The sequence below is a fragment of the Cyrtonyx montezumae genome, unplaced genomic scaffold (assembly GCF_038088225.1).
Source record: "Cyrtonyx montezumae isolate F1298 unplaced genomic scaffold, pur_monq_1.0 scaffold_53, whole genome shotgun sequence".
In the NCBI taxonomy this organism is placed as follows: Eukaryota; Metazoa; Chordata; class Aves; order Galliformes; family Odontophoridae; genus Cyrtonyx; species Cyrtonyx montezumae.
The window spans coordinates 754234-780908 of NW_027072060.1; the positions used below are offsets into that span (position 1 = coordinate 754234).

The 26675-nt window shown below is 48.0% G+C and overlaps 1 protein-coding gene across 3 annotated transcripts; it reads left to right on the forward strand.

Moving 5' to 3' along the window:
• The first annotated feature begins 4950 nt into the window (after positions 1-4950).
• On the forward strand, positions 4951-26675 carry LOC136056587 (mothers against decapentaplegic homolog 7-like). Of its 3 annotated transcripts, none has more exons than XM_065748874.1 (6): positions 4951-5449; positions 6078-6135; positions 7937-7950; positions 12333-12353; positions 15645-15683; positions 26137-26675. In XM_065748874.1, exons 1-6 carry the CDS (start codon positions 4951-4953, stop codon positions 26673-26675), a joined length of 1170 nt encoding a protein of 389 aa, XP_065604946.1. The 3 variants fall into 3 exon arrangements, with proteins under 3 accessions (XP_065604946.1, XP_065604947.1, XP_065604944.1); XM_065748875.1 differs by lacking the exons at positions 7937-7950; positions 12333-12353; positions 15645-15683 and adding exons at positions 8566-8589; positions 13511-13521; positions 16946-16978; XM_065748872.1 differs by lacking the exons at positions 7937-7950; positions 12333-12353; positions 15645-15683 and adding exons at positions 13495-13521; positions 16946-16978 and having other exon boundaries at positions 6078-6131.

Consider the following 26675-nt stretch of genomic DNA (forward strand, 5'->3'; position numbering starts at 1 on the left):
CAGGAGAACTGAAAATACGAATTCAACGATAACGTTCATGCAAGGGACTAAATCACCCCCTTTAAGGATAAGTGTGGATGTTACCTTGTTGCATGACTTGTATGTGTTATTATTGTAAGGAGAAGTGGTGATACCACTGCAGGGGGGGGTGTCTGCAAAAGGAGAAAAAAATTTGCAATGAGTAATTGAAGGTAGGACGATTATATATATATACAGGGAGGGAGGTAACCGCTCAGGGAACTCAGGCTCCTGACAGAGAGGGTGAGAGTTCTTCATTCACAGGACCAAGGAACAGGGAGCAGAAAATATAAAGAATAGAGGACTACCAACAAAACTGGGTGCCCTGTAGTGTTCGACTTGTGAGAATACAAATTGGGAAATTTTGGGCAGGGGTGCGCAGGATATGACTGCTCGTATGGAGCCCCTGAAGACTATCCTTGCTGCCGAGAAGATGGTTTACCCCGCTGCCGGATGCAACCCGGTAGGCGGAGGAGGCAGAGGGATGAGAGAACGGTGGGGTATAGTGATGCTCTTAACCATACTGAGCTATCCTGGCAGTGGAACTGCAAACCCATGCTCAAAGTGCTACCAATACGTTAAATACGGTCAAACCACGGAATGGGCATTATCATTCCATACCCACATAAACGCGGCCTGTTATGATAGGAACACATTATAATTGCTAGGCATGACCTCTGGGTGGCAGCTAACAAAGGAAAAAGTGGATTTATAAATGGCCATGCTTGTCCAAAGGGAGAGGAGAACATCTGTTTCACTAAATCAGGGATGTGGGGATATTCTGATGGCGGGGGGGGTCCAAGATCAATACAAGGAAGAGCTAGTGAGAAATGTTACCAAGCAACTGCAGGTCAAGCAAAAAATGCAGGAAAACAAAATACAGAAGAACAAAATGCAGGAAAACAAACAGTCACCCCTCTATGATGAGGTGAGAAAAATCCTAGGGGAATCTGGACCTACCAAGGGGGTTAACCTGTTCATTAACCTTATGCAAGAAATTGCCACTGAATTAAATATATCCTCATGTTGGATATGCGGGGGGTCTCAGATGACAGAACAATGGCCCTGGAGAAGGGAGGGACTAGAACCATGGCAATTACTAAATTGGAATCATACTCACAGGTCAACTGAAATGAGACCAGAGGGATGGATACTTAGTCATGAAGTTATTGGACAAATCTGTATATCAAGGGAAGGAAGGCAATTTAAACGACATTTGGGAGTTACCCCCTGCAAAATGGTATTAACCACAAACTCCACGGAGGGACCGGGACATTGGTGGCCCGGCCCTCCCCAGGGATACTGGACAAATAATTGTACATCTCTTACTAAGCACTCCCTATGTTGGAAGAATGAGAGCAATGAAAATCCCTTCAGGGAAATAGAAGCCTTAAAGGAATTTTGGGAAGAGCCGGGAAGGAATGTCTCAGATTGGAGATCTCCTGACGGACTATTTTGGATCTGTGGAAGACGGGCATTTAATAAATTGCCAAAAGACTGGAAAGGCACTTGTACTATTGGGATAATACAACCAGCCTTTTTCCTATTACCTAGACAACGGGGGAAAACTCTGGGAGTGCCACTATACGAAACTCTGGCTAGACAAAAACGAGAATCAAAAATAGGAGGGACTCAAACCTGGAAGGATGATGAATGGCCTCCACAGAGAATAATAGACTACTACGACCCAGCTACGTGGGCCCAAGATGGTAGTTGGGGATATAGAACTCCCATCTATATGCTGAATCGAATTATTAGGTTACAAGCCGTGGTAGAAGTAGTAACAAACCAAACAGCAGAGGCCTTAAAATTAATAGCCCGACAACTCTCACAAACCAGGGCAGCAGTATATCAAAATCGGTTAGTTCTAGATTACTTACTGGCGGAGGAAGGAGAGGTCTGTGGAAGGTTTAACACCTCCGAATGCTGTCTCGAAATAGACGATAGCAGACAAGCCATAACAAATATTGCAGAAGAGATAAAAAGAATTGCCCATGTTCCGGTCCAGAGGTGGAATTCAATTCTAAACGAGGATTGGTGGAATCAATTATTTGGGGGCGCGTGGTGGAAACAACTGGGTTTCATGATACTGTGTGGGATGATTGGACTAATATGTATACCTTGTATAATTCCACGCCTCATCCGGATAATACCTTCCGTGATACAAGGAATGCAGATTTCTGCAATGCCAATAGATCCTGAAGAAGCAAAGTCTGGAAGGACCCACAAATTGATGATAGTAAAAACTGAAGCGGCTCCATTTTTGCAAGCTGCTAGGAAAGCAGTATTGAATTTAGAATACCGGACACGAATCACTGATGGGGATCAAAAGGGAAATGGGGGATTGTGAAACATGTAAAGATGATTCGTGTCAAAGATAAAAAGTCAAAGCTGCTGACACAATACCTTCGGACTGGCATTAATTCCAATTGGTATACAAAGTTACTTGAAGGAGTAAAATGTCCTCGTGAGACATGGAAGGATATAACTTGTATGGGAACTGCTGAATCACGGCCTGAACCACTGATTGGTCACCTGAGGTGAGCACCAAGTCAGCCATGGGGGCACAGGTGAAGGTGATATACCTGTGTGGGTGGAAGGGGTGGAGCCTAGTTCCTCCTCTCTCAAACCCCATTTAAGGGCTGACCACCACCAGGGAAGGATCTCCTCTTGGAGATCCCTCCCATGTGGAGTCCTCTGCGAGCCTTGTCATCTTAAAGGTGAGCCATCTTCTCTTTTGTATTACCTGTATAACTGTTTATATAGAACTACTTAAAATATACCATCTTCTGTACTATTCCCTGGTGGAGTATCGTCATTAGGAGTTATTTACCCTACATAACTTTATCTGCATTTCAAACACCAGTCTTGTGTAACAAAAAGCGTATTCCTCACACCAAGGGGTGAAACTAACACAGACCTTGGAAGATGAGCCTGGAATGCACCGAGAGATGGGGCCAGTGGCCCTTTTCGGGGTACCTAGCTTGGGGAAGCTAATCCCTGGAAAAGGACCACATGGCGCCAAAGGTGCTCCTCCCTTACTGATTTATCTGTTGGGCCAGCTGTGTTAAGCTTATCGCTACCCCTCCTAACAAAATACCAGTGAGGGGCTCTTCCCCTTCAAGGTTTGAAGATTTAAATCAAAATCAACCCTTAAGTGTAATCCTCTCTATAAATCAGAGTTTGGAATGTGATGAATATGTATGAACTATACTTTTAAATAGGTATTCTTTCTTTCTTTGCGGTGTGTCGTTGGTGGAGCGAGACTCCCCGGCACACCCAGCGCTGCTTGCTTATTGCTTTTCACCTTTTGATTATAATAAAATATTCTAAAACTCAGATTGGACTCTGAGCGTTTATGACAGTATACATATATGATGTATATAAATATATATATTTAATGCGTGGCTCAGATTTAACACTCCAGTATTTAAAGCGGGGGCTGCCCCAGGCTTGGGTGGGAGGGAACTCTATCTTTTAGGGCTCAGTGCTGGGGGTCTACCCCAAAGGTGCTCCCTCAGGGTCTCCACCCTCCTCTCCCCTCAGGCAGCAGCCCCCCCCACACCGGGCACCCCGCGCCACGTTATGCAAAGGGCCGTCGGATCAGTGCAGGCGGATGGAGATAAATATATAATTCCTTTCTTTTCCCCTCCCGGAGCGACGCGCTGTCTAGACGCCCACGTGATGGGGCTGCGCACACGGAGAGGGGGGAGGGGGAAGGGCACCAATACGCACGCACCACCGCTTCCCCTCCTCCCCCCCTGCAAAAAAAAAAAAAAAAAGGCAAAAGGCAACAACGGAGCCGGCTGTGCGAGGAGCGGTGGGGAAAAAAAAAGGGGGGGGGGGAAGAGGAGGAGAAGGTGGAGGAGGAAAAATAATAATCGAGAAAAACGCGTGAGAGGGGGAGGGGTGCCGTGGCCGCTCTTCACTCCGCGTTCCGTTCTCTCCTTCGCAACGGCGAAGCGGCGCGGGGGCGTCGAGAGGCGGCGACCGGCGGAGCGCAGAAGGGCCTCTGCGGGGACACGCGATGCTGCTCCGCTCCGCGGGACCGAGACGAACGCGCCGAGGCTTCTCCGCACGTAGGGCCGCCGGGCTCCATTTTAAATCTTATTTTGATTTTTAAAACTTAGTTTTTAATTATTTTTCTAATTTTTAACTCCGTCCCTTTGTCTCGCCCTTCTCCATTTTTCCGCCCCTCTCCTCTCAGAGTGGCGCATTGATGGGAACTGCGGTCCCCGGCAGCCCCAGGAGTCCCCCCGCCTCTGTGCTCTCCCCACACCCGCGCAGGGCCGCCCCCTCCCCCGCGCGATGTGCCGTGGAGCCGCGCTCTGAAACCGTACCGATTTCTCCCATTTTCTTTTTTTTTTCTCTTTTTTTCTAAAGGAGAGCGGCATCCTTGGGCTTTTCTCTCCCCCCCCACGCTATTTTTTCCTTTTCACCTCGCCCAACGCGAGAACCCCTTGCGCTGCTCACCCCTCTCCCCCATTCCAGCAAAACGCTGTAAAACGGCTCCGTTTTCTACTAGTTTCTTTTTTTCTCTCTTTTTCCTCTCCTTTTTCCACTCCCGAGCTCGCCCCTTACTTCCCCGCTTTTTTTTTTTCATTTCACCTCACACTGCGGTCACCCCTTGTGCTCCCCCCTTCAAGCAAAGTGTTGTAAAACTGCTCCGATTTCTGTCACTTTTTTTTCTCTCTTTTTTCTTTTTTTTTTTTTAAGGCGAGCAGCACCCTCCCGCCGGGTGCTTCCCCCCCGCTTTTTTTTCTTTTCACCTCGCGCAGCGCGAGCACCTCTCACGCTCTGCACCCCCCACCCCCCCGCTGTCAAAGCGCGGAGCCTGGCGTGTGCCCCCTGCCTCGCCCCGGCTGCCGGCCCCTTCGTGCTCGGCGCACGCCATGCCCGTGCCGTAGCCGGGGGCCCCTCTTCACGTCCCGCATGTTCAGGACCAAACGCTCGCTCCTCATCCGACGGCTCTGGCGGAGCCGCGCACCCTGCGGCGGAGAGGAGGAGGCGGGCGACGGTGGAGCGCCGGCCGAACCGAGGCCGCAGTTATGCGGCGGGAGGGGCCGGGGATGCTGCCCGGCCAAACTCCCCCGCGGGGGCGGCCGGGGGGCGGCGGAGAGCGAGCTGAAGGCGCTGACCCACGCCGTACTGAAACGCTGCAAGGAGCGGCAGCTGGAGGGGCTGCTGCGCGCCGTCGAGTCCCGTGGGGCGGCCCACACCCCCTGCGTGCTGCTGTCGGCGCGCAGCGATGCGCGGTTGGGCGCTCAGCGGGACGCGCTGCCCGCGCTGCTGTGCCGGGTGTTCCGCTGGCCCGAGCTGAGGCACGGCGCGCCCCTCAAGCGGCTCCGCGGCTGCTGCCAGGCCGACGGCGCGGTGACCACCGAGCTCGTCTGCTGCAACCCGCACCACCTCAGCCGCCTCTGCGAGCTCGGTACGGGGCGGGGTGGGGGGGGGAGGGTATGATAGGGTAGGGGATGGAGATGGAGGTAGGGATCTGGGGCTAAGGCTGGAGTATGGTCTGGAGTCGGATGGATGTGGGAATGAGGGATGAGATCGGGGGCGGAGGTGGAAATGTAAATGTGGGGATGGAGGTTGGGGTGTAGGAATGGGGTCAGGGATGCAAACAACTTTTCCCCTCCAACAACAACAAAAAAATTCTTAACCCTCAAAAAGCTTTGAGATGTGGATGTGAGGATGCAGATGGGGATGGGATATAGGAATGGGGTTAAAGATGCAACCAGCTTTTCCCCCCCAAAAAAACTTCCCAGCCTCCAAATCCTTTGCATGCATTCTTAAAAAAAAATAAATCATAATTCCGATGCGAGGAGGGGGCAGCCGTCGGGGCCGAGCGGCGCTGCACCCCCCGGCCTCTCGCTCCCTGCAGACGCACAGCAGCGCCGGCGCCAGCGCCGCTTTGTTTACCCGACGGCCATCCCGTCTCGTCCCGTTCCGCCCAGCCCCGGCAGAGCGCCGAGAATGCCACTATCGTAGCGCCTATCGCTCTGTTTGTTCTTTCTCACGGCTCTGCCTTCATTTTCTCGGGACTTTTCTCCTTGCAGAGTCGCCCCCTCCGCCTTACTCCAGATATCCCATGGATTTCCTCAAGCCGATGGGTGAGTATGGCTTCTGCGTGCCGTGAAATGGGGGGGGGGGGAATGGGGGGAAACGAGTTGAAAGTGGGGAGAAACATTAAAAATGTGGAAAACGGATTAAAAATGGGGAAAACCAGCTATTTTTGATTAAAAACGTTGCATTGCCTTTGTCACCCCGATGGCTTTGGGGCTGCCTTAGGACCTTGTCTGCCCTCCAGGCAGTGAGGAAGGAAGAATTTGGGATGATGATGGCCACAGCTTGCAATGAGATGTGACACATGGGCTGGGGGTGGTGTGTGAGGCTGCAAGGGGCCTAATCCTGTACAGTCAGCTTGGGAAAATGAGGAAAAGTTGTGGAGGGTGTCAGGAAAATAGGACTTTTTTGATGCCAGGAGGAACCCCTTTTGGGGTTGACACCAGCAATTTTGTATCAGCTCCTGCTTGGCAGCACGTGGGGCTGAGGTGGGGAGGATTGAAAAAGGTGGAAGCCTGGGGGGCCAAAGCCATGTCCCCATGACTCCACATCCCCGTGTCTCCCATCCCCAAAGATGAGTGGGACCAGTGCACTGCTCAGTGCCCACGTGGTGATGCCCCTTGGCAGAGTGATTCCAAGATGCATTTTTGGAGAACGGCACTGGGTTTTTATTATGGTTTTGCCTACAAGTTTTAGTTTTTTTTGGCTTTTTTTTTTTTTTTTTGTCAGAAGATCAGTTTGCCTACAATCACTGCTGCACTTTTCAGGCCTGGCTGATGGAGTCAGGATGAGCCCCATGGGAGTGACTGGAATTGGCCTTTTCATTTTTGATTGTTTTCTTAGAAAATGAATGGAGGAAGCCCCAGTGCTGTGGTGACCTGGGTCTCGTGGTGGGATCCCATCCTGCCCCATAGCACCACTGGGTTTTCTGCTCTGCAAAACTCTAAGAGCAGTGCAAAGCCACAGGGAAAGAAGAGCTGCTGTTGGGTTGCACTCTACCACTTCCTGAAGGGGGGTTGTGGTGAGGAGGGGTAGGCCTCTTCTCCCTGATAAGTAATGACAGGACGAGAGGGAATGGCCACAAGTTGCGCCGGGGAAGATTTAGATTAGACCTGAGGAAGCATTTTTTTTCTGAAAGAGTGGTCAGGCACTGGAATGGCCTGCCTAGGGAGGTGGTTGAGGCACCATCCCTAGCGCTGTTCAAGAAGCGTTTAGATGAGGTGCTAAAGGACTTAATTTAGTAGTTGGGTAGAGATAGTGATAGGAGGATGGTTGGACTAGATGATCTTATAGGTCCTTTCCAACCTTATGAACTTATGAACTTATGGGTTGCAGAGCATAAGCTGTTTTGCTGTGGGGTGAAAAAACATGAGGGAAAAGTGAGTGGATTAATAGGAGGGGATTGGGGGGAGGCTCAGCATCCCATGCCCTGAGGTCTCCAAGATTTGTGGTTTGGAGACAGAGCGGCATTATTTCACCTGGATATGGGGATGCTTCCCACAAAAGTATGTGATATTTGAGATCATTCCTTTGTAACCTTTATTTCTCCCCATCCATGGGATGGATTGTGCTCTGCCAAGGGCTCTGCTCTGATGGACAAAAGGGTTAATGCCCACCAGAGATGCTGGGATCAATTTATTAGCACAGTTGAACTGTCCCATCTGCCTCTGCTAGGGCCTTGCTCTCAGCAGCCTAGCAACATAGCGACTGAGGGAGCTGGGGTTGTTTAGTCTGGAGGAGACTCAGAGGAGACCTCATTACACTCTACAACTTCCTGAAGGGAAGTTGTTTTGAGGAGGGGTTTGGCCTCTTCTCCCAGGCAACAAGTAGGAGCCGAGGAAATGACCACAAGTTGTACCAGAGCAGGTTTAGGTTAGATATAAGGAAAAACTTCTTTTCCAGTGAGAAGTTATATTTCATATACATATGTATATACTATATATATATAGTATATACATATACTTCCAGTGGTCAGGCACTGGAATGGTCTGCCCAGGGAGGTGGTGGAGTCACTATCCCTAGCAGCGTTCAAGAGGTGTCTGGATGAGGAGCTACAAGATATGGTTTAGTGCTTGTGGCAGCAATGGTGATGGGAGGACAGTTGGACTGGATGATCTTGTAGGTCATTTCCAACCTTGTGATTCTATGATTCTATTAATTAATAAATGTTGACATAAGGTAGCAAAACATGTGTGAACAGTGAAGCTGCAGAGCAATAACGTGCCATTTCGAAAGGAAAGGCGATGTGGACTGGCCAATAGGAAGTGATTAACGCTGCCAATCGGAAGCACTGCAGCAACTGGATTACTCATCAAAAAGCCTTCTTGTTTTTTTTTTCCCTTTTGAAAGAAAAGTCCATTTGGCAGTTGAACTGTGACCGAGGGTAACAAGGAGCTCGCAGTGTGTTGGTGCAGGTGACCGGGTCTTCCTCTGCAGCTTAGCCATGGGATTTTGTGTCCCAGGATCCACTTGTCCCTGCAGTGCTCCCTCAGTTCCCACCTATACGTTGAGCTCTTTGGGTTAGGTTAGTAAGGGACAGTACATGGCAGTGGGACAGTGCAATGCCCTTGACCTGGTACATCTTTGGATGCAGCACGGGACTTTGTTTTGGAGTGGTGTCCTCATTGGTTATTGGATAAATTGGATATTGGATATCCATTGGGCATTGGATAGGAGTAGCATCGCCCATGGAACTGGGAACGTGCTTCCAGCATTTCTCCATCATTAGAATCACAGAGGTTGGAAAGACCTCTAAGGTCAAGTCCAGCCATCGACCCACCCCCACCATGCCTGCTCATAGAGTCATTAAGTCTGGAAAGACCTCCAAGGTCATCAAGTCCAACCATACCATATAAGAGTGATGGAAATATGGAGCTCTGTGTGCTCTGTGTGAATCAACATGGGTTTTGGTGGTGGTCTACAGTACATTGTGGGATTACTATGTTCATGGAGGTGTTGAAGGTTCAGAGGGACTCAGCTTGAGGAAAGCAGGGGTGGAGCTGATGTGTTGGCTTTGTTGGGGTGGATTTGATGTCCATACACCTTGGGGTTGGGCTAGGTGATCTTCCAACCCAAACCATTTTCTACTTCTCTATGGCTTTGTGCAGAGCAGGAGCTGTGTTGGGAGCAAGATGGGCAGTGGTGCCTCCAAATAATCCAAATCCAACTTCCCCCAATAATCCAATACTTTATCCCATCCCTGTGTGGGACAGGAGCTGCTGACATTTTGGCAGTGCCTTCCCATGGCACTGATACATGCAGGAGCTGGAGGTTGGGTAAATTCTCAGAAGCAGCTGACATCTTGCAAGACTGGGAGCTGAGAGCTGTAAAGCAATGATGAAGGGGTGCTGTGCCTTTCCCCTGTGTGTTTTGTAGTGTTTTGGGAGGCTCCAAGTCTGTTTCATCAGGGACCTGTAGGGTAATCCTACATGCAGACAGTATCTGTAACCTGAGCAGCTGAAGTTGTCTTAGAGACACAGCATGGGGAATCTTCTGTCTGGGCTGGAAAGGGTTAAATAAAAGAAAATAGCACATTTCTTCAAAGAATAGCAAACACTTCAAGGCATTTAGAGTGTATACTGTACAGTGTTTCACAAGTAAGTCCATTTCCTGTCTCCTCTATTGTTTTCAATGTGATTAAGTGTATCCTGTTAAACTGTATATTCCTGTGAGGGCTGCAACTTCACTAATAGGAGGTTATGCACACAGGATTTTTTTTTTTCCATTGAGATTTCAGGGATAAAGTGTGGAAAATTGACTTACCAGTAGGAAGAGAACTATCTGAGCTCTCCTGGTGGTGGCCCTTGCTTTGAGATAGAGCAGTAAGCAAAGGAATGTTGTTAGGGACATCACCCTAATGAGGCCAAATTCCTCCAGCAACCTGCCAAGGGACTGGATGATCTCTCAGGGGCCTTCCAATCCAGCAGTTTGTGATTCGATGAACTGAGAGTTTGAGTGAACTTGGTGGATCATCCTTGTCTTCATCCCTGCTCAAGTGTGGTGTGTTCTTGGGGTTGTGTTCCCTGTGGCCATGACCAAAAAACTGTAGGAGCAGGGGACCAGTGTTAGCTTCTGGCTGTTGTCACCTGGAGCAGAGGGAGCAGATGCTTGCATGGCTGGAGATGAAGAGGTCCAAAGGCCTGGGAACAGAGAGGTAATGAGCACAGAGCCAGTGATTAAGCTTTGATTGTGGTGATGATTTAGAGTGGATGCCCCTTGATGAACTGCTGTATCTGTGCAGACAATTAGTAATTGCTTCCTGTTGAACACTCTGGAATGTTGTATGGGAACTGTTGAATCAGGGCCTGAACCACTGATTGATCACTTGAGGCAAGCACTGAGTCAGCCATGGGAGCAAAGGTGAAGGCAACTCAGCTGTGTAAATGGAAGGGGTGGAGTCTGGTTCCACCTCTCCCAGACCCCATTTAAGGGCTGACCACCAGAAGGGAGAGATCTCTTGTTGGAGATCCTTTTCCTGTAGAGTGTTGGGAATGCCTTGATAATCTGTGACAGGTGAGCCTTTCTCTATTTACTGGTTGTCTATATACCACCCAGATAAGCCACACAAAATGTACCATCCACCTCATTATCTTCTGTGGCTACTATTCTTTTGGGTTATTCACCCTACAATTGGCAAGCCATGCAGGCTTGGAAAAAAATAAATCATCCATGGATATGTCTTCCGTTTGGAATATCTCCAAGTGGGGAAGGGGGGAGAATGTTAACTCCTGGGACTTATGGGGTCACCCTATTATGGCTTAGCCACCATTGTCAAAAAATGGGGGCCCTTGCAGGTTATGGGGGCTGTTTCTCCTTCTCTGGCTCATTTAATGGATTATTGCCAGGGTTTAGATAAGGGTGTACTTATTACAAAGGAGCGTCGGCTTGCTGCATCTGCCCCTGGTAATGGCACTATACCAACTGGAAGTAACAAATAACAACATAGAATCTGAGAACTGACTATTGAGAGATTGTATCAAGAAATTAGAACAGCAATTGGGCACATTATCAACCAAAATAACAGGTCAAATGCCCCAATTAAGCAAATATGTAGATTTCAGTTGAGGACACAGGTCCCTGAGGTAACAGGCCTGGATACCTCAGAGGACAAGGTCTCTAAATCTCATCTCAAAGTGCCATCTATGATGGATCTGTTTGAGTTCCTCCCAATTATAACTCAGAAAATAACAGAAGTGCTAGATAGATGGTCAGGGGTGCCTCTTGACCAATGGCCCCCTGCTGGAACATGCTTGCATGTAGCAGCTCACCCATATGCAGCAAATGAGTTGAAGGGCCTAGTACAGTGGTTCCATCAAAAGCCTAGGGAAAGCATACCATCATGGCTCCTAAGACTATGGGATGCAGGAGCTGAAAGTGTATTAGTTAATGGGACAGCAATGTCCAAGCTAGCATCTGTAACTGTACACTCAGCCCTGAGGCAAAGATTATATGCTGCCATCCAGTATAATAATGAAAACCACTGTTATAGACTGTTAATACTGGTTTATGGTCCTCTACGGAGAACCTCCAAATGTACATTCAAGAATTGGGTATGAGAGAGGCCATGTGTTCTGATGCATTTGAAAGTCAAGACACGGAGAAGTTTATGGGAGGTATGAGAGACATGATATTGCAGCAAGCCCCTTCTCATTTTTATGGGGTGTTGGTCTCCATACTAAAACCTTTAGTAACTTCAGAGGCCATTATCCAACAAGCAGCCCAACTGGTAGCAGACCTGGGGGAAATGGAGTGCATACGAACTAGGTGCAATGTCCACATGGTGGAGGAAGCCGAGGCCTTCCCTATTAGAACCCAGAAGACTGCTCTACAAACACCCTGATCAGGCCCTATATGGGTGTCTTGGAAAACCATGTTCAATGATCTTGTATGGGCTGGGGTTGCATTTGCTAAAATCGATGGGTAGCCCAACCATGTTTTCTTGCAATTATGGAAACAGCTGAGAAATTATCAAAAATTTCAAAGTACTCCCAGAATATTGGGAGTACAAATAATACAAGAAGCACCTACTACAACCTGGAATTTGGCTAATTTTATAGTACCAAATAGGAGGAAAAAAAACTGTGCAGGTGTCTTGGGCTATGATGCCTGAGCCACCTGTGGTGAAAGATCTTGATCTGGAGAAATGCATGGAGTGACAAGGGGTGTTGGTTCCCTTAGGGTCTCTAGATGGGACCGGAGGCCCTCTGTAGAACTGTCAATAGTTTGGTCAGAAACAGATGTGCAAAGAGTAATGGCTTTAGCAGACACTGGTGTGGAAACATAGATTATATATGGAGACCCAACAAAATTTAAGGGCAATGGAGTGATGATTGGTGGGTTTGGGGGACAGACCATTCTGGTCACCCAAACATAGTTGAAATTGGGGGTTGGGCGTCTCTCATCCCGGGAGTATGAAGTGTTGATGGCACCAATCCCAGAATACATCTTGGGCATAGACATTTTATGGGGTCTGTCTCTCCAGATGATTGTGGGAGAGTTCAGACTTCAGCAAAGGTACATTAGTATTTGGGCAGTACAGACAATATTGAGAGGCCATGCAAAACATGAGCCTATATGTTTGCTGAAACTGCACTGGATTACTAATGTAAGACAGTATAGACACCCGGGGGGACAGGATGAAATATCAAGGATGGTGCAGGAACTAGAAAAAGTAGGCATTATTAGACCTGCACACAGCCAATACAGTTCCCCCATATCCAGCTTTTGCACTGGCCATGGAACATGGAGAATAACAGTGGATTATAGGGAATTGAGTAAGTTCATGAGGCTGTACCCAGTACTGCTTCCCTAATGGACACACTCAGTAGGGAAATCAAAACCTACCATTGTGTCCTGGATTTGGCCAATGCGTTTTTTAGTATTCCAATTGCTGAAGAATCGCAAGATCAATTTGTGTTTACATGGGGAGATAGGCAGTGGACCTTTTGGGTCCTGCCAGAGGGGTACGTGCATCTGCCAGCACATTGTCATAACTTGGTGGCACGTGACCTAGCTAATTGGAGGAATCCTAATAACGTCAACCTATGCCACTACGTTAATGATCTCCTGTTAACATCTGACTAACTGAAGGTGGTAGGAGAGGTGGCAGAGTCATTAACTGCCTACCTAGGTGAAAGAGGATGAGCTATAAATCCTCAAAAGATGCAACGTCCAGGCCTATCTGTAAAATTTCTGGGGGTAGCCTGGTCAGGAAAGACCAAAGTGCTACCTAGTGTCATTGTAGATATGGTACAGGCATTCCCAGTCCCTACAACACCAAAGCAGCTGCAAGAATTTCTAGAAATATTGGGATATTAGTGTTCCTTTATACCTCCTTTAGTGCAGCTGCTGAAACCTTTTTACAGATTCACCAAAAAGGGCCAATCAAGGGATTGGGGGAGAACAGAACAGGATGCCCTCCAGCAAGCAAAACAGGTGGTTAAACAAGCCTGGGCATTGGGTATATTGGATCCTACCCTCCCAGCCCAATCGAATGTCCATGTTACTCAGGATGGCTTTGACTGGGGCCTGTGGCAATGTCAGAGTTCTGTTTGATCCTCCACTGGTTTCTGGTCTCAGGTCTGGCATGGAGCAGAAGAGAGGTATAGTATGATTGAAAAACATCTATTGGCTGCCTATTCTGCATTGCGAGTGGTAGAGCCAATAACCTAGATTGCTCAAGTCATAGTTAAGACCACTCTGCCAATTCACGTGTGGGTAAGAGCTCTGATCCACCTTCCTAAGACGGAGTGGCCCAGGCAGAGACAGTGGCACAATGGGTTGCCTATCTCAGTCAGAGGAGTAGTCTGTCTTCCTCGCTGTTGAAAGAAGAGCTCCAGAAGATTCTAGGCCCAGTGACGTATCACAGTGATGCACCAAAACAAACCTTGGTTGCTCCGCCACAGAAGAGTCCCATCCAGGACGGAAAATATCCCATTCCTGAAGATGTCTGGTGCATGGATGTGTCTAGCAAGGGCAACCCAAGTAAGTGCAGTAGCATGCCATTCTGCCGCTGAGTCAATATGGTTCGAAGAGGGGGATGGTCAGAGCTGTGGGGCGTGTGGATGGTTATAACCAGAGAACCTGGTTATAGTGTTCTGATTATTTGCACAGGTACTAAGGCTGTTTACCAGGGGCTCACTCTTTGGATTGCACAGCGGGCTACCCAGGATTGGACTATCCACTCCCGACCGATCTGGGGTAAAGATATGTGGTTAGACATGTGTCATGGTTTTATGATTTTTGGTACTGGTATTCCACATCATAACATCATGTAGTGCATTTAGAGTTAAAGAGTTAATGCTCCAGCTCCGTGGATCATCAGTAGTTCCAGGTATACCTGTCTCAGAAGAGAAGAAGAACTCCATTCCCCAGAGGACTTTGCGATGCTTTGCGTTCTTACGTGTTTACGCTCAGAGGGAAAGATAATAACTGTCTGTGGTCACAGGACACTCTCTTTCCTTTGGGATCGACTCAGCAGTGGGTGCTCGCTGCCGTCCGCCTTCAGCGTTAGCGTAAGGCCTTCGGTTTATCGGACACACTCTCTTGCTCATTTTATTTGATTTATTAGCTTTAATTCCAATTATATTGTATTATATTGTGTTATTTTGCTTTCCGATATCTTATTTAGTAAATTAGCTTTCCTCCTCAGATCGTTGCCGCTGTTTTGTTTCTAGGCCCATCTCCCTTTTCCCTTTTCCCTTTCCCCCTTCCCCTTTCCTGGGGCGTGGGTCCGTGGGTCCCCTGCACCAATCGTCACGGAACCGGGCCGAACCTGCCCGTAAACCGTTGACATTTTTGGCGCCCAACGTGGGGCAAAACCAGCTGCTTTAGCCGGTCAGAGACATACTTTTAGAGTGAATCTCTGTCTCTCGTTAGCAGGCTTATCTGTACTGTAGGTGCTGTACGGCAAAACACAACCTTGAAGTCTGGGCGTACTGCCAGTTGTCCTGGGATATTTGTAAACTTTTTGGGTACTGCCAGCTAGTTTTAGAAAAGAGAAAAAAAAAATGCTTTCTCTTTTTAAACTGGTCTTAAAGGGACTGCATTTCATCGGTTTTTCCCTTGTAATGTTCAGAACGTACTGGGACTTAATTAAGTTTGCCAGTCTGATCCATGGAGCTTGGTCTCTGTATGATAAACTAAAAACACTGATGGAAATACCTTCCTGGCTTCTGTATACAATGTGGCATTCAGTTCCAGAGGGAGTAACTCCAGATGAAGTTGCTAACTCTATGGAACTTGTGATTTTTAAACAGACTCCTGGCCACTCCTTTGAATTCATTATGCGTTTTCTGAACGCCCATCCAATGCTTGTTATGATTGTGGTGTCAGTCTCCCTGAATGTACTTTTACTCAGTATTTGTATTTATAATATTTTGAGAAAACCCTCCCCAGAGCCAGAGAATACTGACTGGCAGGGAGTTTGGAGGGACTTAGGAGAGACTTTAGAGAAATGGGCATCACCGGTGTCATGGAACTTTTCTCCTGAACACCTGCAAGATCCTGAGAACTTAAGCAGATATTTGAGACAGGGATGTTGCGGCTCAAACAGATCTGAGGAGGCCCAAATTATTTGGGGCCTGGCTTATGCTTACTGGGCCTTATTCAATACTATCCCAGAGAGGCATAGAGTTTCTGAAATAGAGCGAGAGAGTCTCCGAGCCGAAAGGGACAGTTTCCTGATCCAGAAAGAGAGTCTTTTAACTGACAATCAGACTCTCCAATCCGATAGAGACGCCCTCCAGTCTCAACAAGAAGCTCTCCAGACCGAGAAAATCACCCTCCAGACTGAGAGAGACACCCTCCAATCTGAGAGAGACACCCTCCAGAATGAGAGAGACACCCTGCAGTCTCAACAAGAAGCTCTCCAATCCAGCGTGGATGCCCTCAAGACCGAGAGAGATGCCCTCCAGACTGAGAAAGACACCCTCCAGTCTCAACAAGAAGCCCTCCAGACCGAGAGAGGCGCCCTCCAACCTGAAAGAGACACCCTCCAGTTTGAGCGAGACACCCTCCTGTCTGAACGGTACTCCTTCAGAACTGAGTGAGGTACCTACCAGCCACAATATCCCCCACCTGGCTGGGGGGCAGGGGCAAGGGATAATAGAGTGTATTGGACTGTGTGGATTCGATGGCCTGGCACATCAGAACCACAAAAATATAAGGCCCTGGTGGACACTGGTGCACAGTGCACTCTAATGCCCTCGAGTCACCAAGGGACAGACTTAATCTATATTTCTGGAGTGACTGGGGGTTCCCAAGAGTTAACCATGTTGGAGGCTGAAATAAGCCTCACTAGTAAAGACTGGCAAAAACATGCTATTGTGACTGGCCCAGGGGCTCCGTGTATACTTGGTATTGATTACCTCAAAAGGGGATATTTTAAGGATCCCAAAGGGTATCGATGGGCCTTTGGAATAGCTGCTGTGGACGCAGACAACGTTAAGCAGCTGTCTGCTTTGCCTGGCCTATTAGAAGATCCGTCTGTTGTGGGGTTGCTCCAAGTGGAGGAGCAACAAGTACCGATTGCTACAAAAACGGTGCACAGACGGCAGTACCGCACCAACAGGGATTCCTTGCTCCCCATTCATAACCTGATTCGTCAGCTAGAGAGCCAGGGAGTGATCAGCAAAACTCACTCACCTTTTAACAGCCCCATATGGCCGGTGCGTAAAGCCAGTGGAGAATGGAGGCTGACGGTAGATTACCGTGGCCTGAATGAAGTCACACCCCCTCTGAGTGCTGCTGTGCCAGACATGCTACAACTCCAGTATGAACTGGAGTCAAAAGCAGCCAAGTGGTATGCCACCATTGACATTGCCAATGCCTTCTTTTCAATTCCTCTGGCCACACAATGCAGGCCACAGTTTGCCTTCACCTGGAGGGGCGTCCAGTACACCTGGAACCGTTTGCCCCAGGGGTGTGGAAGCACAGCCCAACTATTTGTCATGGGTTGGTCCAAACTGCATTGGAGCAGGGCGGTGCTCCTGAGCACTTACAATACATTGATGATATCATTGTGTGGGGCAATACAGCAGGAGAAGTTTTTGAGAAAGGAGAGAGAATAATCCAGATCCTTCTGCGAGCTGGCTTTGCTATCAAGCGAAGCAAAGTGAAAGGGCCTGCATAGGACATTCAATTCCTAGGTATAAAGTGGCAAGATGGACGTCATCACATCCCTACAGATGTGATTAACAAAATCACTGCCATGTCTCCACCCACAAGTAAGACAGAAACCCAAGCTTTTCTGGGTGTAGTGGGCTTTTGGAGAATGCATGTTCCAAACTACAGTCTCATTGTGAGCCCTCTCTATCGGGTGACGCGGAAGAAGAATGATTTTGTGTGGGGCCCTGAGCAGCAGCAGGCTTTTGAGCAAATTAAGCAGGAGATAGCCCGTGCTGTGGCCCTGGGGCCAGTGCGGAAGGGACAGGATGTAAAGAACATCCTCTACACTGCTGCTGGAAAGGAAGGTCCCACTTGGAGTTTGTGGCAAAGAGCTCCTGGAGAGACCCGAGGCCGACCCCTTGGATTCTGGAGTCGGGTGTACAGGGGGTCTGAGGACCGCTACACTCCAACTGAGAAGGAGATCTTAGCCGCGTACGAGGGGGTTCGAGCTGCTTCCGAAGTAATCGGTACTGAAACGCAGCTCCTTCTGGCACCTCGATTGCCAGTGCTGAACTGGATGTTCAAGGGAAAGGTTCCCTCTACCCATCATGCTACTGATGCCACTTGGAGTAAGTGGATTGCGCTGATTACACAGCGAGCTCGGATGGGGAACCTCAGTCATCCAGGAATCCTAGAAGTGATCATGGACTGGCCTGAAGGTAAAAAGTTTGGAACAACACCAGCAGAGGAGGTGTCACGTGCCAAAGAGGCCCCACCATATAATGAACTACCAGACAATGAAAAGAGATATGCCCTGTTCACAGATGGATCCTGTCGCATTGTGGGTAAGCACCGCAGATGGAAATCTGCTGTGTGGAGCCCCACACGACGAGTTGCAGAGGCCACTGAAGGAGGAGGAGAATCAAGTCAATTTGCAGAGGTAAAGGCTGTCCAGCTGGCCTTAGATATTGCTGAACGAGAGAGGTGGCCAGTGCTTTGTCTTTACACTGACTCATGGATGGTGGCAAATGCTTTATGGGGGTGGTTACAGCAATGGGAACAAAATGGTTGGCAACGGAGGGGTAAACCTATTTGGGCTGCTGAACTGTGGAGAGACATTGCTGCCCGAATAAAGAATATGGCTGTAAAGGTGCGCCATGTAGATGCTCATGTTCCTAAGAGCCGGGCAACTGAGGAACAACAAAATAACCATCAGGTAGATCGAGCTGACAAAGTTAAGGTGGCTCAAGCAGACTTGGACTGGCAACACAAGAGTGAATTATTTTTAGCTCGATGGGCCCATGAGACCTCTGGCCATCAAGGAAGAGATGCAACATATAAGTGGGCTAGAGACCGAGGGGTGGACTTAACTATGGATGCTATTGCACAGGTTATCCATGACTGTGATACATGCGCCACAATTAAACAAGCCAAGAGAATGAAACCTCTTTGGGGGGAAGGGCGATGGCAAAAGTATTAATATGGGGAGGCGTGGCAGGTTGATTATATCACCTTGCCACGATCTCGTGATGGTAACTGTTGTGTGCTCACCTTGGTGTAAGGAACCACTGGGTGGCTTGAAACATATGCAGTACCCCATGCTGCCACCTCAAACACCATCTTAGGGCTCAAGAAACAAGTCCTGTGGCGACATGGCACTCCAGAGAGAATTGAGTCCGATAATGGGACTCATTTCAAAAATTCTCTTGTAAATACTTGGGCCAAAGATCATGGCATTGAATGGATTTATCATATCCCCTATCACGCACCAGCTTCTGGTACAATTGAAAGGTACAATGGGTTGTTAAAAACCACGTTGAAAGCAATGAGTGGCGGAACATTTAAGCACTGGGAGAAGCATTTGGCAGAAGCCACCTGGTTGGTCAACACTCGAGGATCCATCAATCGCGATGGTCCTGCCCAATCCAGATCTCTACCTACTGTAGAGGGAGATAAGGTCCCTGAAGTACATGTAAAGTACATGTTGGGAAAAGCAATTTGGGTCCTTCCAGCTTCTGGAAAGGGTAAACCTCTCCGTGGAACTGTTTTTGCTCAGGGACCTGGGTCCACTTGGTGGGTGATGCAGAAGAATGGGGATGTTCAGTGTGTACCACAAGGGAATTTGATGTTGGGGGAGTGCAGTCGGTAATTCCATGTATATACATATATATGTTGTGTGTATTTAATGCATGTTAATCATTGTTCTTCTATACATATATATCAAACATGATGTAGTGATGTGGAATAAGGGGTGGAATGTCATGGTTTTATGATTTTTGGTACTGGTATTCCACATCATAACATCATGTAGTGCATTTAGAGTTAAAGAGTTAATGCTCCAGCTCCGTGGATCATCAATAGTTCCAGGTATACCTGTCTCAGAAGAGAAGAAGAACTCCATTCCCCAGAGGACTTTGCGATGCTTTGCGTTCTTACATTTTTACGCTCAGAGGGAAAGATAATAACTGTCTGTGGTCACAGGACACTCTCTTTCCTTTGGGATCGACTCAGCAGTGGGTGCTCGCTGCCGTCCGCCTTCAGCGTTAGCGTAAGGCCTTCGGTTTATCGGACACACTCTCTTGCTCATTTTATTTGATTTATTAGCTTTAATTCCAATTATATTGTATTATATTGTGTTATTTTGCTTTCCGATATCTTATTTAGTAAATTAGCTTTCCTCCTCAGATCGTTGCCGCTGTTTTGTTTCTAGGCCCATCTCCCTTTTCCCTTTTCCCTTTCCCCCTTCCCCTTTCCTGGGGCGTGGGTCCGTGGGTCCCCTGCACCAATCGTCACGGAACCGGGCCGAACCTGCCCGTAAACCGTTGACAACATGGAATGCAGTTAAACACAGAACTGTATGTGTTTATCATGTTTCTGGTCACCGACCCCTACAGTTACCAGGAAATGATGAAGCTGACACACTGGCCTGAGTTACATGGGTTGAGAATTCACTGCGAACAACACCTGCTGGATACACGAAAAGCTGCGGCATGCTGGACAGAAGACAATGTGGGCAGCTGCTAAAGCATGTGGACTTGCCTGTACAACTATCCGACATAGCTCAAGCATGCTGAGACTGTGATGCTTGCTCCAAGATGAGACCAAGGTTGTTGCCTGAAACAACAGTCCATCTTGCTAGAGGACATCCTCTACGTAGATGTCAAGTTGATTACATTGGGTCCCTCCGTCGATCTTAGGGGGTGAGATATGCCCTAACCTGTGTCGACACAGCAAGTGGGCTTATGCCGTCCTATCCAGTACCAAGAGCGAACCAGGCATACACCATAAAAGCACTCACGAGATTGATGGCTGCCTATGGGATGCCACAAGTCATTGAGAGCGACCAAGGGACTCACTTTATGAGTGCAATGATACAGTGCTGGGCAGAAGAGAACAACATCAAGTGACGATTCCACCTGCCATACAATCAAATGGGGGCAGGCCTTATTGAGTGTTATAATGGTATTCTCAAGGCTGCCCTGAAGACAGACTCTCAGTCCCTGCAGGGGTGGACAAAGAGACTTCAGGGAACCCTGTGAGACCTGAATGAAAGACCTAGAGATGGCAGACCCAGTGCCTTGAAAATGCTGCATAGAACATGAGCCTCCCTGCTTAGGATCCAAATCACAGGCACCAATAACCGGGTAAGACCTCAGACTGTCAATGACAACTGTCTTCTGCTCCCTGCCCCTGAGAACCTTAAACCAGTCATCCATAGAATAAAATGGCCTTGGAAGGTGCAGGTAGGACCATGGTGGTGTGGCCTACTTGCACCTTGGGGGAGTTTACTGGAGTTGGGTGGTTTGGTAGTGCCTCAGGTAATTGGTACATGGCTTGCCAATATTGTGGTCAACACTCCAGTCTTTATTGCTAGAGGGACCCATATCATGTCCCTGTGGCAGATCAGGACACCCCCTTTGGTGCCTGATATAGTCGTGCAGCCACAGACATCTGGCCAAAAGGTTTGGTACAGGCAGCCAGGGCATGCCCCTGTACAAGCTGAAGTGTTGACCCAAGATAGGAATATGGCCTATATCTTGCCCTGGCAGGTAGACTTTCACATGAAGTCACACAAAATCTACCATCCTCCTTTTTATCTTCTGTGGAAGGGCTGCTCTGGGGTTGTGATGAACAAACCCCCCAAAAGAAGGCTCCTTCTCCCCCTCTCAAGTGCAAGTTTTTTTTATTCCTTGTGATTGGAGTTTTTTTTTTTTTTAATCAAAGGTTTCCTCCACCAAAGAAGCCTGGAAGCAGACCCTTTGATGATCATTGATCACTCTTTTCTCTTCACAAATGTAGTTGTAGCTATTGAGCATAATGAGGAGCTGACAGGAGAGTTGACTCATGGAGGGACATGGTTAGCTACACAAGCCATGAAACAAAGACAAGTGCCTTGACATGAAAGAGCATTTGTTTTGCACTTACTATGATTTACAGGAATCTCTGCTCTGCATGCAGAAGTTCAGTGCTGAAAAGTCCCAACTGGAGGGACACAGTAAAGAAAGGGAAATAGACACCATTTGCAATGATTCTCTGAAGCCAATTTACTCATTTTTTTTTCTTTTTTCCTGACATATTTAAGTTAACACATGGATGTCCAACCTTTTGGTTCACCTGGGCCATGCTGAGTGAAGAGGAATTGTCTAGGGCCACGTCTACAAAGATTGCTCCAAAAGCAATGCCTCCTAATTATTTCAATGAAAACTATGACATATGCAAAGAGCAAAATAGTGCTATTTGATAGAGCAAATTCTCAGCTACAAAACACTTTTTCAGCACAGTTACCTCCGTTATCTCTGTGTTTCCACCAGCAATGAACAGGAGCCTGCGTGCTGTGCTCATAACAATCTGCTCCAGTGGAGGTGACCTGCTGTTGCCTCTGCTGAAACACACCACCCACTGCTTCACTGTGCTTACGTGCACTCTTTGGTCTCCATAAACATTCAGTAAGCATTGGTGAATGTCAATGGGTGCCATTTTTTCTGCATGGAGGAATTCAATGATACACCTTTGCATACATACTTACATGTCAGATGCCATTCTGTCATACTGCCCCTCTGCTGGCATCTGTCAGTAAAATGCAGGAGGAATCCATCCCACCATGAACTGTGTCGCTGCCTCTTATCTTGCTCACACAAAAGGGATTTGGATTTTTCAGGTGATGTCCAGCCTCGTGGTACCAATGTGGTGGGGATGGGTTGATGGTTGGACTTAGTCATCTTAGAGGTCTTCTCTAACCTGTTCCTGTTGGAATGTGTTCATGGGTATGGGGCCACCACTGTGAGTGATTGGGCAAGGGTTATCCAAATTGAGTAGCCCTTTGCTCCCATGTCAGTGCTGGTGTTTGGTGGGAAATCCCAGTCCAAGCATTCCAGAGGAATGAACTAGAGGAGGGGGTGTGGTGGTAGGAAGAGAATGGGCGGACCTTTCTGGGCAAGGCTCTCCAGATGTGTCAATCTCTGCAGTTTAAATACTTCTGCAATTGAGTAGTGTAATTGACACATATTCATAATATCACTGGGAAAAGATCCAGTTAGAGGTATTTAAAAGCCTAATCAGGAGTGGTGGTATTCCCAATTCCAGATAGCTTCTGACTGAATCAGATGGGAGCAGTGTCACGGTGTTATCTGTGACAGTAACCCAAGGGAAACCGAGAAGGGAGAGAGGCGAGAAAAAGAAACTGCGTCAGTGGCCGCACAGCGGGAAGAAATGGGTCTACAAGAAGACAATGGCACGATCTGAGAAGGAACGGTAACTTTACTAAATATAATAAAATTGAACAATTGAGAGAGAGAGAAAATTTCCAAACCAAAAGCTGTGAGCTTACGTTAAGGAGGAAAACTGCAGGGGAAGCACACGTGCTGAACCTCCACTGCAGCCCAGAGGAACGCACCCAGGCAGAGCACCGCCTGGCATCGGATGCGGAGCTCCGCCCCTCTGCTGCTCCCACAGCATTAACTCCTTAACTGCTGCATGATGCTCTGATGTGGAATACCGGCATCAAAAACACAAAACCATAACAAGCAGTCAGGCAGATCCACAGCGCAATGTGTTCTTTAGAAGTCACTTGATTACAGGAAAACTTTTATCTATGTCAAAAGAAAACAAAGCAAAGCAAAAGATCCCCTTCCCACCTCCCCCCCCCCCCCCCCCCCTCTGGTTTTTATGAACTTAGCACTGGGACAAGGCTGAGAGCTGGAAACCTACAGAGACTTTGGCTTTTCTGCCTGTGGGTTGCACAAGTTGCTTTAAACTCCACTGGAACCTTGAAATGAGCTGAGATGTTCTTCCTCAATGAAAAAGAACTTTTTCATTTTTTTTTCAGTTATTTATTTGTTCTTCACAATAAGTTTGCACAATGCCCTTGGTCCTGTTGGTCCCCCAGGCAGCTGTCATGCAACCATAGAAAATAATAATAAACCACCGATAGCAGTGAATGAAGGGGGTGCTTGTCAGTGGTTTACCAGGCTGGTTCAGCCCGGTTCTGCAACAACTGCTGTGGGGGACCCGCAGACCCACGCCCCAGGAAAGGGGAAGGGGGAAAGGGAGATGGGCCTAGAAACAAAACAGCGGCAACGATCTGAGGAGGAAAGCTAATTTAGTAAGATCGGAAAGTAAAATAACACAATATAATACAATATAATTGGAATTGAAACTAATAAATCAAATAAAGTGAGCAAGAGAGAGTGTCCGATAAACCAAAGGCCTTATGCTAACGCTGAAGGCAAGACAGCAGCGAGCACCCACTGCTGAGTCGATCCCAAAGGAAAGAGACAATCTGTGACCGCAGACAGTTTTTATCTTTCCCTCTGAGCGGAAACACGTAAAAATGCAAAGCATCGCATGGTCCACTGGGGAGTGTAGTTCTTCTTCTCTTCTGAGACAGGCATATCCGTAACTATCGATGATCCACGCAGCTAGAGCATTAATTCTTTAACTCTTAATACACTACATGATGTTATGATGTGGAATACCAAGACCAAAAATCATAAAACCATGACAGTGCTTAATAACGAAGTATGGGCATGCATGTTTCCAGCACTGGTCAGCAGCATTGTTTGCTGGGATGTGGAAGTACTTGGAGCTTGCTGGGACTCCTCCAAGAATTTAGGTGCTGTGGATATCAGGGTCCGAGTGGATTGCTCTCGGGCGGGGAGCACGACAGGACTCAATAAATGAATGATCAGGCTTCAGTTTATTACCCCGACAGCCTTATTCCTATAGTGTTTAAGACAGGGGCGTACAGAGAATAGCACACAATCATTGGCTGAGAGCCTCAGAGAAAGACAACTTTAAGCAGTTCCCAACAATTAACAGCAGTGAGAAACCGTCCTGAGGGAGGTAACTCTTGTTATCATCCTAATCCTAAGAAACCAGGCAGGAATGCGTCGGCAGCGGATGTGAAAGGCAGTGCTGGCAGGGTGTCCCCTGTTTCAAAGTGCACTTTTCCTCTCCCACTCGCCACAGACCATCTCCTGCTTTTACTTTTCTCAAGGTTCAAACAGTGTAGTTTCCTTTGAGCACCATATCAGCGTGGCCAGTGCATAACACAGAGCACAAAGGGAACACCTGCTAGCTAAACAGAATAGACTACCAAGGGCAGCTTATTCTAAAAATACCTATAGTTACAATTATCAACAGTCCTGTGAAGCCTTCTTCACTGAAAGCAGGGTGAACAACATAATCACAGAAGTTTCCCATAGACATCTTGGCAACTTGGGTTGCTCAGCTGAAGCAGTTCATGTCCACTTTGAGTTGTTTGTCACTTGGCCCAGGAGCATCATGACCTCCTATCAACATCTAATACTTTTCCATGAGTATATAGTCTGTGCTGCAGTGCAAACTGTGCTCATACATATCACCGTGACTTCCCTGCTCCTGCAGCCATTTCCCAACATTTAGGAAGGGTTATGTTTGCTCTGAGGAGCTCATAAAAACCACAGTTTTAAGTCGATACAGGATTCCTGAAGAGTTACTCAGCCATTGGTGTCCTGGTCATGAAGCAGCCCTGGTGGTCTGCAAGTTGCATATTTTGCAGGATTTTGGCTTTTGTGCTGCAAAATTTCCTTTTTTTTTTTTGGGGGGGGGGGGGGGGCACAGATTTCCTAGGGTGTGTGTTTTTGGGTGAGTTTGCAGTAGGGTTCACTGCTGAGATAGGGCCAGGTCCCAGCCATGGCACTGGTTTCCTTGAAGGAGGTGGCATGGGACCATGAGGTAAACTCATTGTAGCATCTTGGGGTCTTTGAATCATAGAATCGCTGAAGTTGAAAAAGACCTCCAAGATCCCCAAGACCAACCCACCCCACCATACCCACTGACCATGTTCCCAAGTGCCACATCTCCACAGTTCTTGACCACCCCCAGGGCCATTCCCACATCTCACTATGCCTGTGAGCATTGCCGCAGAGAAGAGCCTTTTTTTAGCTCATTGCTGCTGTTTTTTCTCATCCAGGTCCATCTCCCCACATTTTTCCCTTCCCCCCTTTCCCCTTTCCTGATGTGTGGGACCATGGGTCCCTTTGTCCCCTGTCATTGAACTAGGTCGAACAGGGCTGAACCGTGACAGAAACTAAGGATACTTTTCTTAAAAGGTATATACTTGGAGTGTCTTTTTCTTTATCCCTCCTCAGGCACCAGGAACTATTGGCTCAAACCCCACCACTAGAGTTAGAGATCTCAGAGATAGGTTGGGTTGGGTTGAGTTGGACAATACCTTAAAGACTCTCAAATTCCAACCCCTTGCCATGGGTAGGGCCACCTCCCAACAGACCAGGTTGCCCAGGGCCCTGTCCAGCCTGACCGTGGGTACTTCCAGGGTGCTGAGGGTGTCAGGGTGTGTGTGGAGAGTATCATGAAGAGATGGACCTCATGATGTTGCATCACTTCTGGATCATGATACCTCCACAGTCCTCAATTTCTCCTTTTCCATTTTTTCTCCCCCTGTAGATTCGCAAGTTCTTCAGGAGCTGGGGGATCACTCATACTGGTGCATGGTGGCATACTGGGAAGAGAAGATGCGCGTGGGTCGGCTGTACTCTGTCCAAGAGCCCTCCTTGGATATCTTCTATGATCTACCTCAGGGGAATGGCTTCTGCCTTGGGCAACTCAGCTCAGACAACAAAAGCCAACTGGTGCAGAAGGTGCGCGGCAAGATTGGGTATGGCATCCAGCTCACCAAGGAGGTGGATGGCGTGTGGGTCTACAACCGCAGCAACTACCCCATCTTCATTAAGTCAGCCACACTGGACAACCCCGATTCCAGGACATTACTGGTGCACAAAGTGTTCCCTGGTTTTTCCATCAAGGCTTTCAATTATGAGAAGGCATACAGCCTGCAGAGGCCAAACAACCACGAGTTCATGCAGCAGCCATGGACTGGATTTACTGTGCAGATCAGCTTTGTGAAGGGCTGGGGCCAATGCTACACCAGGCAGTTCATCAGCAGCTGCCCGTGCTGGTTGGAGGTTATTTTTAATGACCAGTGA